Below are 19,487 nucleotides of genomic sequence, written 5' to 3'. Positions count from 1 at the left end.
AGAGAACATCAAGTCTCTCCTGTGGTGGAATCAGCATATTATTATGCCTGCTGTTATCGAGACGGCCCACTGGCAGCTGCCGACATAAACTAAATGTTCACTATAAAATCCATCCTACTTTAACAGGCCTGGATGATGCTCTCCCCGAGACAACAACCAGGGCGTAGTCCGCAAATCCCAACATCTTCAACAACTGAAAACAGCTAATTGTCTGTAGTAGTACACTCCTCCAGCTTCTGATAGATGTTTTTGTCTTTGTTTTTTTTTTACAAATTTGTCGTAATGATCTGGAGTAGATACTGGTAGTAGTAAAGTACACAAAGTAGAAACTGTTGACCTATTAATCAAGGAACATAACCTGTATACCTCTTACAGAATGCTATGCATAAACATATGGGCTGGATCATATAGATCCTACATACATTTCCATTATAAGATCACTTCCTGAACAGATTTCATTAGTTTAGATTTTGAAATCATCCTGAAATCATATATCTGCTGTCATAAAATCATCGGTTGGACGATCCTCACCAGAGTCTGTTTGGAAGCTTGATTGGTTGTTTTGTCCTGCATCCAAACACGATGTGCTGCGTTCACATATGCCCAAACGAACCACGCCATGTGGATAAATGCTCCCGGTTTCGAAAAACAACAGGTCCAAACGAGAAGTGTGAATACACCCTTAGAAAAAGGAAAGATTCAACTGATTACATATTTGAAACTCATCACATGTTTTATTTTTTTGCAGTCTGGAGAAGCGGAGACGGGAGCTGGAGTGCCGCTACATCGAGGAGCTGGCTGAGCTGCTGTCATCCAACATGGGCGACATTGCCAGTCTCAGTGTCAAGCCCGACAAGTGCCACATCCTCAAGAGCACCGTGGACCAAATCCAGCAGATGAAACGGCGTGAGCAGGGTGAGGGAACACGCACACAGACACACACTGGACTCATCTGTGAAAGGCTTAACCACATAGAGAGGAAAAAGTTTGCAAGGATTGTTGTGCTACAAAGAAATGTGTCACAGATTGCAATCAATGCAAAGTTTTTTGTATTACACTCAAACTGAAAAAGTTTTTTTATTTTATAACTAGATAAATGAAGAACGGTGCAAATGAAAAACCTTTTTAAGGGACACATATGATCAAAATTTCACATATTATTTTCTCAAATTCACCTTCAAAAATTAATTTGCATTAAAAAATTGCAGAAATTCTGACAAAAAAAGCATTTAACAGTTCTTAATCAATAGTTCAAAATTCAGAAAACACAACTCTTCTTGTTATTATTTGTGGCTTTAGCTTCCAGGTCCTAAAGTTTCTTGATCATTTACAGGTGTACGTATATATACACATTACAAACAGATTTTTATGGGGGCATTATGTTGTTTTATAGGATACCTCCATGTCTGTGTATTCAGATTTCTGATTTGTGTTTGTGTCCTCCTGACAGAGAAAGCACCTCTTCTGTCTCCAGATGATGAGGTGCAGAAGAGCGACATCTCCTCCAGTAGCCAGGGGCTGGTGGAGAAAGAGGCACTGGGGCCCATGCTGCTAGAGGTGAACAATACGTACACAGTAACACACACATTCACACACACACACGCGTCTTCCACCCCACCACTGCTGAGATTTTTACTAAACGCACACAATCTAATTTTCTTCTCGCCCCTTCTACCTCTCACTCAGGCCCTTGATGGGTTTTTCTTCGTCGTCAACCGGGAGGGCCGCATCGTCTTTGTTTCTGAGAACGTGACGAGTTACCTTGGATACGCCCAGGAGGAGCTCATGACCTCCAGCGTCTACAGCATCCTCCACGTGGGAGACCACAATGAATTTGTTCGCAATCTGCTGCCCAAAAGCCTGGGTGAGTGAGCTGGGAGTGAGACCGTGCATGCGTTTGCTGCCTAATACTTTTTATATCCTAGGTCTAAGATCCCAGTGGCTATTATTTTTTAAAACATATTTGGTAATTACATTTTCAGTATTTTCAAATTTGACAGTTTCCATGCCAGTGAAAGCCATTAAGGAGGAGATGGGTTTTGGCTGAAAAATCAGTATACAGTCCTTAATGCACATAATTAACCCGGTTTATTGATGGAAAAATACTGTAGCTAAAGCAGATTTAAAGATCTGTGAAGAAAGGCAGAATGGCAAACTATGGAACTTTTAAATTAACACAGTTTTAAGTGCTCTTCACAAAGCTGCAAAATGTGCTGTGAGAGGGAGGAAACTGTAAAGTCAGAGCATGTGTGGGTGAGTTTGAAGAGTGAGACAGCGGCTTTCTGTACAGCGATAATGTCACTTTAATTTTTAGCCACAACCTTGAGAATAGATTATAATGAATGAAAACGGAGGAGGCCTGAGGCGGGTCATATAAGGAGAAAAAATAACAGAGTGCAATAGACGACAAAGTTGGATTTTCTGTTGATCTTGTAATCCTTTTTAATTGTGTGCCCGTCACTACAGCACTCCTTTCTCCTTGGCAACAGTGATCCTTAAAACCTGCTCTTACAGAGAAGCTAAAGCAAATTGCTTTGTTGCCATCTCAGTGAAATCTTTCAGTACATCTGGGTGTGATTTCAGTGTGCTTTGCCTTTATGTACTGTTACAATAAGGCAAAATGAGGAAAATACACAAAACTGAAATCTAAGAATTGAATTGCCAACCACTGATTGACTGTAATTGTTGTGCATATGACAATAAAGACCTTGGTGTGTAGCATCTTCATATTTCTGCTGCATTCATTTAAATCCAGGAGTGAAAACTTTACATAACCCATCACCGAGATTGGCATTTTATACCAGTCTTTGAAAAAACATTTGAAATGAGACGGGAAGAGATTTTACAGGAACGTGTTGGATTGTCAAAAAGACGGCTTTATGGTGGATTTCTGTAAATCAGGCGTTTCACAAAAGCAATTTACGAGTGTTTTTAGGCACAGAACGAAACGGTGGCAGCATCACAATTTATTGTCTCTCACAAAGTCCTACAGGGCTTTCACTAGCTCATGCATGGATTGCAGGTGTGCTGTTTTAATTAGTGATATATTCAAAATGAGTGAAAGGGGAAATCTGGTGTTGCAGATCACAATGTGGTAAAACAGGCTCTTGTGTGAACAGAGCTTTAGTCTTTCAAAGGTCCACTGTGTGGGATTTAGTGGCATCTAGCATCATAGTTGCAGATCGAAACTTCCTCGTTTCACCCTACCAAGTGAAAAGGAGAAACTATGTTGGCCATGAAATGCCCCTATCCTATCTAGAGCTGGTGTTCTGATTTTCCCTGTAGAAACATGTCGGACTTCATGGAAGGTGACCCACATCGTCTGTAGATATAAAAGGTTCATTGTAAGGTGCCAAAAACATAATGATACTTCTATTCAGGTGATTATACACTAATTAAAACATACCTCTGAATATTATATTTCATTTCTGCCAATAGATCATCCTAAATGTTACACACTGGACCTTTTAAATCAAAGGAAAGACAATAATTGTGGTTTAAATTATTGCGTTGTGTTGACCATGGTTTGCAACAGATACAGTGTAAAGGTATAACATTAAATAGTTTGTCATATCTTTAAAAACGAAAGAATCTTAAAGATGTCCTGTGGAGTTTTCTTGTAAACTAATTTTCTGTTTCCATTCATGACTTGTTGTATCCTTTAAGCCGTGCTAACCCTAACCCTAACCCTAACCCTAACCCTGCCTTTCCTTGCAAAACTGGCTTTTATTTTGAGACCTTTAATGTTTACTTGCAGGTAGTCTTCCTTCTTCTCTGTGTTTGCTGGCACGTTGCCTCTATAAGTCAGTGCTAATAGTGTGAAAACATTAGCAGGAATGTGCATTGCATCACTCATGTGCAAACAAAACAGTGACCCACTAATAAAAACATAGCTCATAGTTCTACTAGCGGTCAAATCTCCACTGAGTCCCTGAACATTTCCCCAATAGATACAGTTATACTTTGTATTAATAACAACAGTTAATTGTAGTTTAACTCTGGTTATTTTTCCTCCCGTCCAGTAAATGGCGTGCCGTGGCCGCAGGAAACTGGTCGAAGGAACAGCCACACCTTTAACTGTCGCATGCTGAAGAGGCCGCCAGACGAGCTGGATTCAGAAAATCCGGAGGCTCGGCAGCAATATGAGATCATGCAGTGTTTCACCGTGTCCCAACCACGGACCATGCAGGAGGAGGGAGAGGGTACGCAATGCATACACACACACACACACACACACACACCCCTACGTGCACACACACACAGAGTGCAGCCTTTTCCTACACACAGTGGGTAGATTGTACAGCTGTTAAAGCCAATATAATTAGAACATTTGCTGTCTTTTTTTGACCTTTATTTTGACTGTTGTTACTATTATTTAGAAATATTTTGTATATGTATATATATATAGTATATGAAATATAGTTAATAACTGGCGTTTCATTAGTGCTTTGTTATGTGGCTAGTTGATTAAACTTGTGTCACAAGATTTTTGACCCCTGACACTATTCTCTCAGTATCAAGCATTTTTGTGAGGTATTATTTTTTGTTCTTCTGTGCAAAACCTAAAACCTACGATAAATTAGGAACTGAAACCACTGTGTGTAGATGGTATAAGAAACACTGTAATCATCCTACGACTGCTTTAACTGCCTCTTTCTTCTAAATTGAGCCAATCGGGGGGATTAAACAAGGTGGCTCCAAAATGGCCTGATCTTAAAAAGGTGTTTTAAATTTGAATTATGTGTATTAAATTGGAATTTGGGATTATTGAAAACCCAATCATTCAAAAAGAATGTAACACATGTAATAACCTGCCTGTTAAAATGTATAAGATGAGGAAAACATATTTCTGTGACGCTTGTTTTTCTGTTTCCCCTGTATGCAGTAAATGTGGGCTATGTCAGGAATTTATCCAATTTTTATTCAATAGATTAAAACTTTTTGGCCGGAATTCTTTTTCATTTTTGTCTTTTTACTCATGAGTGAAAGTTTTGAAACAAGGTTGCAGTGTTCAAATATCTATCAGAACTTCTACCATCTGACCAGTTGGACAGGGACCAGATTCTTGAATTTTTTTTGGGAGTTGTTGGTGCAGTGGCCTTGATAAAATTATGTGATGTGGTTTCCTGCATTTCAGATTCACTGTGCTGTCGAGCTCTGCCTGGGTTTAGTCCATTTGATGGGAGCAGTATCATTTTTCTGTCAACTTTAAGTCCCAGCGTGTGTTGTTTGCATTATAGATATTATTGACAGCTCACTCAGCACATTTCCACATTTCATTGGTTGTTATAACTTCTGACTTATACAGAGAATCCGAAAAGATCAGATGTTTGAGTTTTAGCAGGTTGTTGTGTATCTAAAACCTGGTATTTACTGTAAATTAGACTGTAATGGAAACCTCGATCGTCTGTCATGATTCACTTACATGTTTATCTTTTGTGTAATTTAACCCACGATAGTCACATCTCTCTCTTTTTCCTCACCACTTGTGTCCTTTCTTCCTTCAGACCTGCAGAGCTGCCTGATCTGCATTGCCTGTCGAATACCTCGCGCCCAGCCTTTCAGCACTGAGTCTTTCATCACAAAGCAGGACCCCACAGGTAACACACACACACACACACACACAAACAGGTATAATGTCATAATCAGGATTTCCTAGAATACGATGAAATTCTTAGAGGTTTACTATGTTATATTAGTGTGATGAATTAACGAAAGGGGGAACATTTTCCAACTCTTTTTTCCTTGGTGACACAGTGTGACATCTGTATGTGAAGGCTACTGCAGATGTTGAAATCTGTGTTGACTGAATTTTTGTGTCTGTGTGTAAATGTGTGTGCTGCTCCGCTCCAGGGAAGATCATCTCCATAGAAACGAGTGCTTTGCGAGCGACAGGCCGGCCAGGCTGGGAGGACCTGGTCAGGAAGTGCATCTACGCTTTCTTTCAGCCGCAGGGCAAAGAGCCCTCCCACGCCAAGAAGCTGCTGCATGAGGGTGAGTCGCCTGCGATTGATTGTTCAACTTCACTCTTAGAAATCATTGACACGCTCTCTGCCAGCTTTGTCATGGTTACCAGAGTTTCAGCTACTACTTCAATACCATACCAATAGGTCGAGTTGAATGCTACATTTCAATAACCCTTTCATAATTCTGCATCACCTTAAGAGTTGGTGTGCTTTATATGCAGATGTATACAGCAGAAAGCGCAGGAAAGACAAGCAGAAGAAGAAATTGCTTGCACACTTACCGACGCGCTACGCCTCACCTCTTTCTGTTTCTCTTTCCCCGTCTGTTGACTGAAGTCGCCAGCAGTATTTTATAAAGTCGCCCAAAAAAACTAATAAAAACCCTAATTTATATTATTAAATAAAAGACAAAAAAAGCAGCAAATCATCACACTTTGGAAGCTGTAACGATCACGTTTTTGGCATTTTGCTTGAAATATTACGTTGATAATTAAAGATCAAAATAGTTGCTGATTAATTTTTTATTGTTTGTTACGCCCCATCTTTAGGTGGCACCACTGACCCAAAACAACCACAGAAAGCCACCTTTAAGACAACCAACTCTGTGGGATTTATTACCATAAAGGCACAAAAGATACACAAATTTCTGTGAGGCAGTAACACCATCTTTCTCCTGATGCTGGCAAAGGAGCTTTTAAGCATTTAACAATCAGATGTAGCACACCTGGGCAGAGCGAGGAGGAACAGAAAAGGAAAACTGCACAGGGAAATATACAGGCCTAACATTGATTGACTAACAGATTAATCAATCAACTAATTGTTTTAGTTCTACTACAGTCTAGTTTCCATATACTTGGTGATACCAGTGCTCTAAAGTTGGTTGTCCACATGTGATGGTGAAAAACTTAAAAGATACACTATGGATCCAGTAAAACCAAACCAATGTGAAGCATCAAAGGCCGTCCGTAGTTATAAAATAAATGTGTATAGATAAAAGGAGAGAGGGAAGTATCGGATTATTCCAACACTGAAACCACGTTATCACATGGTGTATTGTGCAACACCTTGATGCAGAAATATAATTTAGGCCTTTGGGGGAGTCAGAGCTCTTTAAGCCTGGATACATCTGGGGAAGGCAGAAAACAAACAAGAGTTGAGACCAAAGTCTAAACCCTGTTTTTGTCTCTTTGTGTGTGTGTGTGTGTGTTGGTATTCCCAATAGTGATGACCCACGGCACCGCTATCAGCCCTCTGTACCATTTCACATTAAGTGATGGCACCCCGCTCAGCGCTCAGACCCGCTGCAAGTTCTGCTGCCCCCCCAACCCTGACGTACAGCCCTTCATTATGGGCATTCACACTATTGACAGGTACTGTGCAGGACACGAGCACGCACTCATTCACAGATTTCCATGTGTTTGAGTTTCAGTTGCATTTTATATGAAGCCATAACAAAGAGTAAAGAACGTTAGATCTTCTAGCCTGTGCACATGGACATCATAATGGGTGTGTTTACTGTAAATGCACACCAGTATCCCAGTTGTGATCAGGTTTTTGGTGTATCCGGGTTATATTTTGCACATTTTATCACCATATCCTGGTTTCAGAAGCCTGGATACTCTGCAGGATACTGACAGGTGAACTGATCAGTCTCTTGCCATGTTTGAAGGTACATCGTCAGCTTAAGTTCAAGTGAAACAAAAAGTATTATAATAAACGATTTAATATTGATTTACTTCTGGTAAAGCAGAGAACAAATGATATGTTTGCTGTAGTTTTCTATTGATTAGAGGGAGCGGTAAATACAGCATAATCCAGGCAGCCAGAAATCAAACTGCTGAGGAAATCCAAACGGTGCAGAAATTACAGATTTCCGTACATTGAAGAGTCTTTATCTCTGCCCACACGGTCTCCTCAGGTTACAGCTATCTTTCATCCTTTCTTCCAGGGAACACAACACTGCTAGCTCTCAGGAAAACACTAACCCCAGCCTTCCACCGAACCTTGGCAGCCTTGCCCAAACTCCTTCCCGGTCCCCTTCCCTTCCTCCCGGCAGCAACTGGACCCAAGGCTCAGGCCTCGCCACCTCGGGCCTTCACCCCAACAACAGCAACGCCTCCTCCCACGGACATAACCCAGCCACACCCACAGGCTACCTGACGCCCAATCGGACCTGTTCCCAACAGGTGAACAGCCCCTCTCCTTTGAGCAGCCCACTCACAGCCACCCCTACCTCTTTTATGTCACCCAGGATGCCACGGGCCAGTCCTGGGTTAGGGGGAAGCCCTCGGGTACCGGGGAACCCCTTCTCTCCTTCCACACCGGGCCTCCATTCCCCAGCCGGGGCACTAAGCAGCGGAGGCAGCCTCAACAGGCAGCAGTCTGGCGGTGATGGTAGTAACGGCGCCAGCGGTGGGTCAACGGGGTCCTTCTCCATGTCCTCTCCTGTCCTTCAGAGACAAGCCAGTACGCCCACCGGTTCCTCTACTCGGCCCCCATCGGCAAAACCCCCAGAGGGAGGAGAAGGAGGGGGAGAGGACTCTGTTAAAGCCCCCCTTCCTTCTGGTTCACAGCTGGGTAACCCCAGACCCAATCAGCTCCTGGATAGCAATGGGACAGGAGTTGAATCTAACAGCAACAGCATCCACTGCACCTCATCACCTCATCCTCCAAACCCTCCTCCTGCCCCCCAGTGCCCGGCCTCCCACAGTACTCTAACAGAACGGCATAAGATCCTGCACCGGCTGCTCCAGGACAGTAGTCCCAACGACGCCTCCACCCCCATTGAGGACGGAATAAACAAAAACCAAGTTGAGATCAAGAAGGAGCCGCCTGCTAGTCCAGCCCTGACCACAGCAGCTTCCAAGTCCAGCTCCAGAGAGCCACAGGACCATCAGCTTCTCCGTTTCCTCCTGGATACGGACGAAAAGGTGAACATCAAATATTGCTACTTAATAATTGATTTACTACTAAATAATATAGTGTTTGCCGCCCTGTAAGATGCACATTAACCAATTTTTATTACATTATTGACTAACTGAATCGTTATCTGTTTTATCAGGACTTGGGGGACCTGCCACCTCCATCTGCCCTCAGCCTGCAGACGGTTAGGGTAAAAGTGGAGAAGAGAGCCAGCGTGGATGGAGTGGCCTGCACGGGGTCTACCGTTGCAGCAGGAGGTGCATCCAAACCTGCAGGAGTCTCCAGCAGCTCAGCCTGCGTCAGTCCCAAATCGAGCCCCATCGGAGAGAACCGCCAAGACAGCCGCAGGGACAGCCGAGACTCCACGGTACAGTCGTCTACTAGTCTTAGATTTTACCTCCTAAGGATAGACCATATAGTAGGGTAATCACAGGTGTTTACGAATTATACTAACATAAGTTCTGTTCCATTTAGGTCAGACAAGGTGCTATTGTGTGTGTTGGCTCACTGGAAAGACTCTGCTACTCAAAATGGAACGGATCCTTAATTAGTATCATTTGTAACACCTGTGTTTACCTGACTATTTACAGTCAAAATGGATGCAGAAGGTCCATTAGAATGTAGAAAAGTTTAGTAAAGTCACATTAACTTGCTGTACACGAGTGCAAGAATATCTTTTGAGGTGATTTAGAAACAGTTTCACCATTTATTTTCAAGCTGTATGTCCCACTCAGTAAATAACTTGTCATAATAATTCTTTGAAAGAAATACATTTAAAGACCCTTCACACCCCTGGTAAACCCACACAGGTCATTTAAATTATTTTGCCTGTTTTCTCAGTGTTGTGTGGGCGGGTACAGAGCGTGCTTCATTTGACATCTCTTGGACTCTCCTGTTAGCATAGCGGATAACAGATCTTGATCAGTCCTCATCACCAGATTTTTAAAAACTTTAGTAACTTAAGTTTCTCCATCGTTATCTGCCTCAAAATTCAAGTACTGCTCGAGCTGTTGATTAGAAGTTATGACCGAGTTTAAGAGGCCACCCAGACCACAGAGCAGCCCTCCTCTTCAGAACAACATGACAAGCAATTAACCTGTGACAGCAATCTTAATCAAACCAGGTTGAACATACATTCAGCAAACCTGTAGTGTAGTCTGCAGCCGGTTCAGACAGTCATTAACACCCAAATTATAACTTTAATGACCTAATAATTGAAATGTACATCCTCCTGCAGGGCTAGCACTCATGCATGCACGCCACTTTTACACAGTGTGAGAAAGATTACTTCACAATTAAGCATTGAAATTTTCCTCTTTTGAGCTTTGCTCCTGCATTGGCAGTTGCCTGACAGCCGTTGTAAATCACGTTGAATGTTTATTTTCTTGGACTTTGTCTCCACTGTAGGCTCAGCTACCAGCTGCAGCCTTTGAAGCTCACTGGCCTTTGACCTTTTGTCTCTCCCCATCTCTCTGTCACTGATCCTCTGCCCCCCTCTCCTACCACCCATTATTCTTTAATTCTTTACTCTTTCGCGCCATTACATTATTCATTCTTCCATCCCGTCTCTATCCCCTTCCATTTATATCTGCTTTACTCTCCGTTTCCTGCTCTCAGATGTCTGGTGGCCCTGTTGACATGGACCCTCTCACCCAGCTGCTGCCTGGCCTGAGAGGCCCAAGTGGGGTCAAACAGGGCAGTGAGGATTCAACAACCCCTGGAGGAGGCCCCCAACTCCAGTCTCCAGCCCCCCAGCCCCCAGCTCAACTCCAGTCCCCCGTGCCTCAGCTCCAGTCCCCCTTATCCCAGCCCCAGTCCCTTCCCCAGTTGCAGTCACCGTCACCCCAACTCCACTCCCCTTCCCCCCAGCTCAAACTGCAGTCACCCACTCAGCTCCAGCCCGGCGAGGCCAGCACTCCCCGCAACGTAAATGTGAAGAGAGAGCCTCCTGGTACTCCTAACAGAGGTACAGTTTCAACTGGGAGGAGCAGGGAGGAGGAGGGGTGTCATGTTAAAGGGTTCAGCATGACATACTACATATAGACACTGGGTGTTTAATTCTACTGGAAAAACTAAAAATGTTTTACCTTTTTCATGTCAAGAAATTACAAACTTTTCTCAGATTCTTTAAGTTATTATTCTTATTCTTTTTGTTATTATTATTATTATTATTATTATTATTATTATTATTTGTAGTAGTAGTAGTAGTAGTAGTTGTTGTTGTTGTTGTTGTTGTTGTTGTTGTTGTTGTAGGATTAGTAGTAGTAGTAGCAAGATATAGTATTTTGATCCATATCCTGGTCTCACTATTTGTTCATTGATTTACCTACACATTGTTAGACTGTATGCCCTCTAGTGGCTATTAGGATGCATTTAAGTGTCAACAGACAGAGACAACAGACACCATTTGACATGGAACCAGTTTACTTTGTCTGTGTCTATAAAGTGTGAGACTGTAAATCAGTGTTTAACACCAAAGGATTGTGCACCAGTTTTTTGTATTGGTTTTTCCTCATTTTTCCTCATTTACTTGTTTCCCAGGACCCAGTGATGGCGGTCCGCCCTCTGGCTGCAGCCTCCAGAGTCAGTCATCCTTTGATTTCTGCAGCCCCCCCACTCCAAGCCAGACACCGGCCCAGGGACAGGGAGACCCCTTCCAGACCCCCAAAGACAACAGCCCCTTCCCAGAGGCAGAAGTTATCAACCCATTCAGTTCAAGCACTGGTATACAAGAACACATAATGCAGTCACATTGATAGTTAGTCTGTGAAGATGTGCTAGAAATGGATCTCATGACAGCTGTGGGAACTCTGTATGTTGGTAACTTGACACCAAATCTTCAGTAGCAGTAAAGCTTTGTTGAGCTCTATAGGTTGAACGTTTCAATACATAAATGACCGTACTTAACATCACCACTGGGTGTGGTCGGACTGTATTCTCTTACACATTATGACCCCACAAGCGATGTAGCTTTGCACTGTTGAAGAGAGCAGTACAATGCTACATCAAGCAAGGTCAACATTTGGCGTTTTAACATGTTTAATTATATTTGTTGAATCAGATTATTTTAAGTCCAAATTCAGCGTTAATATATATATTTATTTTTTTTGGCTAATTGTGTCTTGTTTTCCTGTTTCAGGCCTAACCAAGATGGATGTGGGAGACTCCCAGTTCCAGCCTCTGGCTCTGTCTGACACCTTGTCCTTTGATGGTCTTGGAACCCCTTTACAGGCTCCCTTGGCATCACCACAAGAGTAAGTATTACTGTACCCATCCGTTGTCACATATTGTTTCTGTTATTATCTCGTCGATTTACCTCACTGACGCTCCAGCGTTGTAGTGCGGGTGATAATGCAGCCATGTTTCTCTGTGTGAGCAGGCAGTGTGTGCCCTGTACGCTTGATGAAGTGCTAGGCCCCCCGACCACACCTGAAGGCCGAAACGATGAGAAAGCTCTGTTAGAGCAGCTCGTCTCCTTCCTCAGTGGGACTGATGAGAGTGAGCTGGCTGAGCTGGATAAGGCCCTCGGTATTGACAAGCTGGTACAGGTGAGAGTGTAATACTTAGAGATCTGGGCAGTGGATGTGTACAGGGTATATAAAGAGTGCAGTTAGAAAAGACTCTACATATTAATATTAATTAATTATTATTGTTCATTTATATTTTATTATGTATTTTGTCCATTGTAACAAACAGTGTGATGCCAGGGAAAGCGAGGGCAGTCAGACATGGCTATGTTTTCATTTAAAATAAAGAAATACATCATTAATATCTTTTTGTCCTATGTTTGTCTGCCTCTTCCCAGGGTGGTTGTTTTGACCCTTTACCCCAAAACTTCCCAACCCAGCAACCCACTGCCAGCCCAGTTTCCATGGACCCTAAACTCCCCACCTACCCTTCCCAATTCACACCAGCTTCCCAAGCTCAGTTTCCCCCAGAGCTGGCCACGGTGGGGCCTCAGGGTCTGGGGTTCGGAGCCCCCCGAGGGGCTTTCCCCGGTGGGACGACGGGAATAGGGCTGAGGCCGGGCATGACGCGACCGCAGGGGATGGGCACTCAGCTCAGGCTGCCACCCAACCAACTGCGCCTGCAGCTGCAGCAGAGGCTGCAGGGCCCCCAGCAGGTAAGGACACAGAGCTCGCTGTATGTCGTCTTTATTCCATTTCAGATGGAAGATTTTGCTATTTGTGATGCTTTTACAACACACCTTAAGGATTTCTGCTCTCCCGATGTGTCTAATGTTTACAGTCACAGCTGAACTGTGAGCAATGTGTTCAGAACATATTAGGTGTAATTAATTCACACAATTCAAAGACTGCTAATACAGCAGAACAACAACAACAATCCATAAACAAGTGGAAGAAAGAAACACCTTTAAGTTATTATTCACACTTTGCTTTCATATACGACACACACCTTACTCATTGCTCCTGACTGTGAAATACTCAGAGCTGTAATGTATAAATTATTGACTTGTAGCTTTCTGTGTTAGTCTGAATCCTTCTATATCATAATGAATCTTTTTAAGTATTGATTGAAATGTTCTCTCCTCCCTCATAACTAATATTCAACTCCTCTCCCTCACCCTCACTCTTCTCTCCTGTTTCCATGGCTCCAATAACATGTTTTTGTATATATTCATCACTCCATTACCACCCTTTCATCCTTCCACACCTGCCTGACCTCTGCTTACATTTGTCCTCTTTTGTCTCAGCTCCAGAACAGGATGGCGGGCATGAGTCCGTTTCCAGGAGGAGCCCAGCATGTGAACATTGGGATTCGTCAGGGGGTTCAACAGCCTCAAATGCCCACCCAAGTGAGTCTCAGTGGCAGCAAATGATGCTCGGCTCGTCCTGAGAGATAACCAAAACAGTTAGTTTACATAGATCGTAGTGATGAACCCAGAGATTATTATCAGCTTTGTCCTCTCAGCATTTTCCAGCTTTTTCTTATTGTTTTCACAACCTGCAATTTTGATGTTTTGGGTTCACTCTAACCGCAGCCATTTGCATCCTTTCCAGTAGCAGCACGCAGCTGTTTTCAGCAAAGAAAAGAAAGCTTGGCAATTAGATGGCAAACATAGGGAGCCAGAAATTTCCCTCAGGAGTCGGTAGAGACCAAAACTGAGCTAAGACAGTAAATATTGGACTTTACATTCATCAGGTGGCTGGAAACACGACTCCAAATGAATGCTAATGTTGCTCCAGATCTGCTGGATGTGCAGCTAACAGTTCACAATATCAAATTAAAACAATGTCAGCGTTTACTGTTTGTTCCACTGGCCAAAAATCAGTTAATGCAGGTGCAATAAGAAAATTATAGGCTAAAATTTTTTAAGATAAACTTGATTTTTGTATCACAAGCTCTGTTTAGTTATTAAAGCTGCACCTTGAAACGACTACAAAATGTAATGACTACCATTCCACATTAATTATTTGCTTGTATTATATTACTTTCTTGTTATATATCTTCTCTTAACTGATACATTTGTCTTACATTGATCCTCAGGTAGTGTATTGTATATTTTAAAACAGAGTTATACGTTCTCTTTACGTCCTGTCTCCCAGCAGCCTCCGCTGAATGCCCAGATGTTGGCCCAGCGTCAGAGGGAGCTCTACAGCATCCAGCACCGCCAACGCCAGCTTTTCCAGCAGAAGGTCATGCTGATGAGACAGAACATGGCAGGTGCCCCAACTGGAGCCGTGGGGTCCGTTGGAACTGCCAGGGTCCCCAAAGGTCCCCCAACAACGCCTCAACAGCAGCAGCAGCAGCAGTTCAACTTCCCACCAGGGTACAACCCAATGACGGGAAAATCCCCTACCTCACCGAGTCACTTCAGCCCTATGACCGGGGGTCTGGACAACAAACTGTCCGTCAGAGTTCCCCTGAATAACCAGACGCTGATGGGCGGCGTGCAGGGCCAGTTCAGCAGCACCGTGAACGCCTCATTGCAGCAGGGCCTGTTTCAGCAGTTTGGAGGGTCTGGTGAGTGCAAGGAAACCGGCTCCACCACAGTTACCTGCTGAAAGACCAGACTAATAATCCATTTTCATATTAAATCACAGGGTTTGTTTTGCTACTGTTGATAATTATACTTCAACATTAGTTATTGGAATTGTTATTAATACATAAAAATAATACGTAAAATGTTTCAGATTCTCACATACGGCACCTTTAACTTTTTTTTTTTCTCTTTCAAAGCTATGGTCCAGCAAGATCCATCTTTCCCTCCTGAGATGAGCCCGACCAGCCCGTTGTTGTCACCTCAAAACTCCACCTCCCAGAGTCCTCTGCTTCAGCAAGCCCCACCTCCTGGCTACCAGTCACCAGACATGAAGAGCTGGCAACAGACAGGCATGGGCAGCAACAGGTTAGGAGGCGTACACAGTTTGTACATCACTCTTTATCCCACCGTGTGTGATACTGATATATGTGTGGTATTTGTATATTTAAATGAGACCCTGCCACCCTCAGTGTAACGTGCTGTCTTCTCTGATTGTGCTGCAGCCTGTTCAGTCAGTCAGGACAGAGTGCAGGGCAGGCCTTTGGCCAGCAGGGGGTTTACAACAACATGAGCATCACAGTCTCCATGGCCGGAGGCTCGGGTGGTGTCGGTTCATTACCTCCCATGGGGCAGCCGGTTGGCATGAGCAACAGTAACCTCAGCAACGTGGGTTCAGTGTGCAGCGACCAGCAGGTTAGTGACTTTTAACTTCCAAAGACTTTATCGTCTCTCTGGTTTTACATCCACTTTCCCTCCTACCTCCTGACTTTGTCCATAAAGTATAAACACAGTTCAGCTTCGCATTCATTAAGTCTTCCAACCCTTCTATGTGTGTGGGAAGTCATGGTGGCATCTTAACATAACAGCACAAGTTGCACATTATGTAACTAAAAACTAATTTGGTAGATTTTTCTTTTAATGCGTAAGGACAGGAAGGTTTTACCAGATTTGTTTCTTTAATTTGGTTGTTAAATTTGTCTTAAATACAAGAGAGAAGCATGAGAGAGGAGATGTAAAACTATATTCAGATTGATTTTAGTACTTTAAACCACAAATCCTCTTCTTATGGATAATCAAAACACCGGAAAATTTTGAAAGTTGTTGCATTACAGTTGTGGAAGGTGCTCATGAGACATTAAAGAAAATTAAACCCATTAAAAAATATGCATTATATAACAATATATAACAATAAATATATAAAACAAATGATAAAATATGAAATATGAACATTATAATACGTCTAATACAATACATACATGATAATATATAGAGGATAGAAATAAGACATGGAAATACTTATAGTACAGTATATGAATAAATAGTAACAATGAGTACTGATCATGTTAATGTTGAGAGCTAAATCCTTAAAAAATAAGTTTAATGTTCAGCCAACACATCCACATCCATATGACAGATATATTGGTATCCGTATCAGCTGATGATTAATGAGAAATTTTAGATTTGAAGATATGTTTGAGGTAAATTATGAGTGTTGCTATTACTGGTCACATTCAGCTGTAAAGTAATCCACTCATCACTAATGAATCCTGTGTTCTGTGTCTGTAGGTGCAGCAGGTTCAGGTGTTCGCGGACGTCCAGTGCACAGTGAACCTGGTTGGCAGTGACTCGTACCTGAACCAGGGCTCCATTGGAGCTTCGGCCTCCCAGAAGGGCCCCGGACCGCAGGGCTCCCAGAACAACCAGGCCCAGCAGAAGAGCCTCCTCCAGCAGCTGCTCACAGAGTGACAACCCCCCTTTTCAGCTCTCCTACTCCCCTCTATTTCTCACTTCTACGCCTCCTCCTCGGAGGTCGGTGCACCAGACCCATTGCTGTCTCTGTCTCACCATTTGGATGGATGGATGGAAGGAAGGATGGATGTTTGGAACGGCCACGACGACGCGCGTGTGTGTGTGTGTGTCGGATCGGAGAGGTTTGGCTGTCGGCGGAGTTACGCAGCCTAACTACTTCTGTGGGGGGGTGTGGGGAGGGTTCAGGGCTGGTTGTTTTGCCGCCCAGTACTTTAAGAAAAGACTCAGAAGTCAGAAGGAGCAGCAGTGTATTTAAACCTGCCTGTCTAATCTGTCTGACAACCTGTCTGTCTGCCTCAGCCTATTAAAGGCAGTGTTGTCTTGCTGCTCATTCCTTGGTGACCTACTTCCTGCTTCCTGACCCAAGAAAACAACTGCGACATCATTGTAGATTTGCCAAGTTGTCGTCACTGTCAAATCAGGGCCGGCCTCCTTTTGTTTGTTTGTTTGTTTGTTTGTTTTTTGTTTGTTTGTTTTCTGAGTAGGACGAGTTTCTGTCGGGGCCGCTCATGGCAGCAGCAGCAGCCCAGCAGGCAGCAGCAGGCAGCAAGGCAGTGCAGCTCTTTTTTTTTTTTTTCGAGCATTGAAGTTGGCGCATAAGCTGAGCTCCAGCGGTGTTCAAAGTCGTGGGAGTATCCCACACAGCAGCACCTCTGGCCTTTTAATTGTTTGTTTGCTTTTTTGTGTTGTTTTCCTCGTACCTGTCTCTCAGCGATGTGGGAATGTTCGAAGGTTTCAGACCTCTGTGGCATCGGTGGGGATAGAGCTCAGGTATCAGCTGGTTTCTCGTGTGACATGTCTCCTCTCTATCACGCTTACACGTGCCTTGGTTGAGAAGTTTGAGTTTTTCCCAAGCTCTGGCTTTCCTCTCTTTCTACATAGTTTATTCGTATTACGATCTTCTGTTTATATTTTTAATTCTTCATTTGGTGAGTTGTTTTTTTAAAGTCTTCTGGGCTCTCCCCGTCCAGTCAGTCGTCATCATCCATCAATCATCATCTCTTTTCAAGATATTCTTTTTATTGTGACGCATGTGTACAGCGAGTGATCACAGACTCGTGTTTGAGGAGTGGTATCATGCCGTATTCAGATGTTTAACAGCCAAAAAACAACTAATAGATACAAGGGGGGGGTAAACAACCCGAAACAGCCATGGAGGCACACAGTGACTTTCAAACCGCCCCTTCAACCCATTCCTGTCCCGGGAGCCAGGCAGCTAGGGGCGAATAAATTACTCTTAACTGTCCGTCCCGTTTACGTATGAGGACCATCGCTTCTCCAAATCCTTTCCAGATTCTGCAGTCATTGAGGGATGTATTCGGACTCCTCTTCCATTGTGAGGGGTGTCAACAGGGTCGCCACATCCTTTCTTTTCCAAAAAATAAGAAGCCCAACTTTGGCCACAATATAAAAACCATAGGAATGGGAGTTTTCGGGAATACTGGCCAAAAGCTGGTTCTGGATCTTATTTGCGACATTTAAATCCTTAAAGGAATGAAAATAATTGAAAAATAATGCAACCCCAGATCAGTAAATCTGCCTTTACTTGGGTCACATCTCCGGGAGGATTTTATGTAGGCTTTACTATCGAGTAATGCAGAGAAGGAAACTGACTATTCAACATATTTCAGACCCAGAATGCACTCTGCCTAGTTTCTGCAGTTCTATTTACTCATCCGCGGCTTTGCAGTGTATCGGTAATATAATGAAACCTCACGTCATTTCCAACGTTATACAGGCTCTCCCCAGTTTGTCAGTTATTGCGCTCTCAAAATTTGTTGAAGGAATGGTGTGCGTATTCTGGTACGTATATGGAAGCATCTGTCTCCTAACTTACAGTCCTTAATTTCTTCCATTGATCAAAAGGCTCCATTCGGTTGATGCATCCCGGTCTCAAAAATAAGGGGGATCCAGGACTAATTAAAAATCAGGCACCGATTTCAGATCATGTGGATCACCTGTAACAAAATATACCCTTCCTCTGCAGTCGCTAAACTAGTGTAAGAAAGCGAAAGCCGCTATTATTCCCCCTCAGGGGCTTCGTTTCTTTAATGTGTCTCTTCTATAAGAAAATCCCCATCAGCCTGCAGCTCTCTCCCCCCTTATGGAGATAATTGCTTTCGCCCCGGTCCATATTTGATTCCATTCACACTTCCACGTACAAAATGGTCCTCCGCGCTCCTCACAGCTACGTCTCCTTCCTACCTTAATCAGGCCGGCTGCAGCCCACAAGGGACGGATCGCTCTCCTGCCCGACGTTATTTCGTGACGCACTGCCAATTCGTATTAAATGATCATAATTCAGCACTTCCTCACCCTTTCCTCCCTTCCGTACCCCCCTGAAATATTCTCCTCCTGAGCATCTTAAACTTCAGGGAAGGCTGCTCTCTGCCATCTAGTGCCGCAGTAACCTCTCAGATCTGTTGTTACAAACCTCTGCTCTGACTGAACTGTTAGTGGCGCTGTTCAGGCCACAGCACGCCGCGTTGTCCAGCTCTCCGGGTGGTCTACTCCTCCTGGGTGGACCCCCGACTCCGCGCTTCCTGGTGGGCCGCCCGGCTTCAGCGTGTTCCGGCGTCGATTTGGCCTTTTTTATGGCTTTCTTCAAAGTCAACAAAAATTTCTTTTTTTTTTTTTTCTCCCTTAGGCTTCTAAGTCTGCAACCCCCCCCCGACAAACTTCGTTAAAGCTATACTTCATGTTGTTTTTTTTCAAAAATGGAAACGTAAATCGCAAACCAAATCTGCTGAGCTACCAGTGAGTGCTCACAGCCCCCCCAAAAAGGC

General features: G+C 43.6%; 1 protein-coding gene across 2 annotated transcripts in view; it reads left to right on the top strand.

Moving 5' to 3' along the window:
- ncoa1 (nuclear receptor coactivator 1) overlaps nucleotides 1-17,221 on the top strand; it is a 47,192-nt gene extending 29,971 nt beyond the window's left edge. The window contains exons 4-22 of one of the 2 annotated variants that reach the window (XM_035678826.1): nucleotides 749-915; nucleotides 1,451-1,557; nucleotides 1,687-1,864; nucleotides 4,023-4,202; nucleotides 5,508-5,600; nucleotides 5,854-5,994; nucleotides 7,189-7,336; nucleotides 7,915-8,896; nucleotides 9,028-9,255; nucleotides 10,506-10,854; nucleotides 11,430-11,612; nucleotides 12,028-12,142; nucleotides 12,268-12,436; nucleotides 12,694-13,011; nucleotides 13,603-13,704; nucleotides 14,459-14,873; nucleotides 15,090-15,258; nucleotides 15,396-15,585; nucleotides 16,459-17,221. In XM_035678826.1, the coding sequence (XP_035534719.1) occupies nucleotides 749-915; nucleotides 1,451-1,557; nucleotides 1,687-1,864; nucleotides 4,023-4,202; nucleotides 5,508-5,600; nucleotides 5,854-5,994; nucleotides 7,189-7,336; nucleotides 7,915-8,896; nucleotides 9,028-9,255; nucleotides 10,506-10,854; nucleotides 11,430-11,612; nucleotides 12,028-12,142; nucleotides 12,268-12,436; nucleotides 12,694-13,011; nucleotides 13,603-13,704; nucleotides 14,459-14,873; nucleotides 15,090-15,258; nucleotides 15,396-15,585; nucleotides 16,459-16,638 (4,414 nt within the window). In that variant the 3' untranslated portion in view covers nucleotides 16,639-17,221. Of the gene's footprint in view, nucleotides 1-748; nucleotides 916-1,450; nucleotides 1,558-1,686; nucleotides 1,865-4,022; nucleotides 4,203-5,507; nucleotides 5,601-5,853; nucleotides 5,995-7,188; nucleotides 7,337-7,914; nucleotides 8,897-9,027; nucleotides 9,256-10,505; nucleotides 10,855-11,429; nucleotides 11,613-12,027; nucleotides 12,143-12,267; nucleotides 12,437-12,693; nucleotides 13,012-13,602; nucleotides 13,705-14,455; nucleotides 14,874-15,089; nucleotides 15,259-15,395; nucleotides 15,586-16,458 lie in introns of both variants that reach the window. The other variant, XM_035678825.1, reaches the window with a different exon arrangement.
- The last annotated feature ends 2,266 nt before the right edge of the window (nucleotides 17,222-19,487 follow it).

The sequence above is a fragment of the Morone saxatilis genome, unplaced genomic scaffold (assembly GCF_004916995.1).
Source record: "Morone saxatilis isolate NCDOM2014 unplaced genomic scaffold, NCSU_SB_2.0 Contig7, whole genome shotgun sequence".
NCBI lineage: Eukaryota > Metazoa > Chordata > Actinopteri > Moronidae > Morone > Morone saxatilis.
Note: the sequence above shows the minus strand (reverse complement) of the source record. Positions and strands in the feature narration are given on the sequence as shown.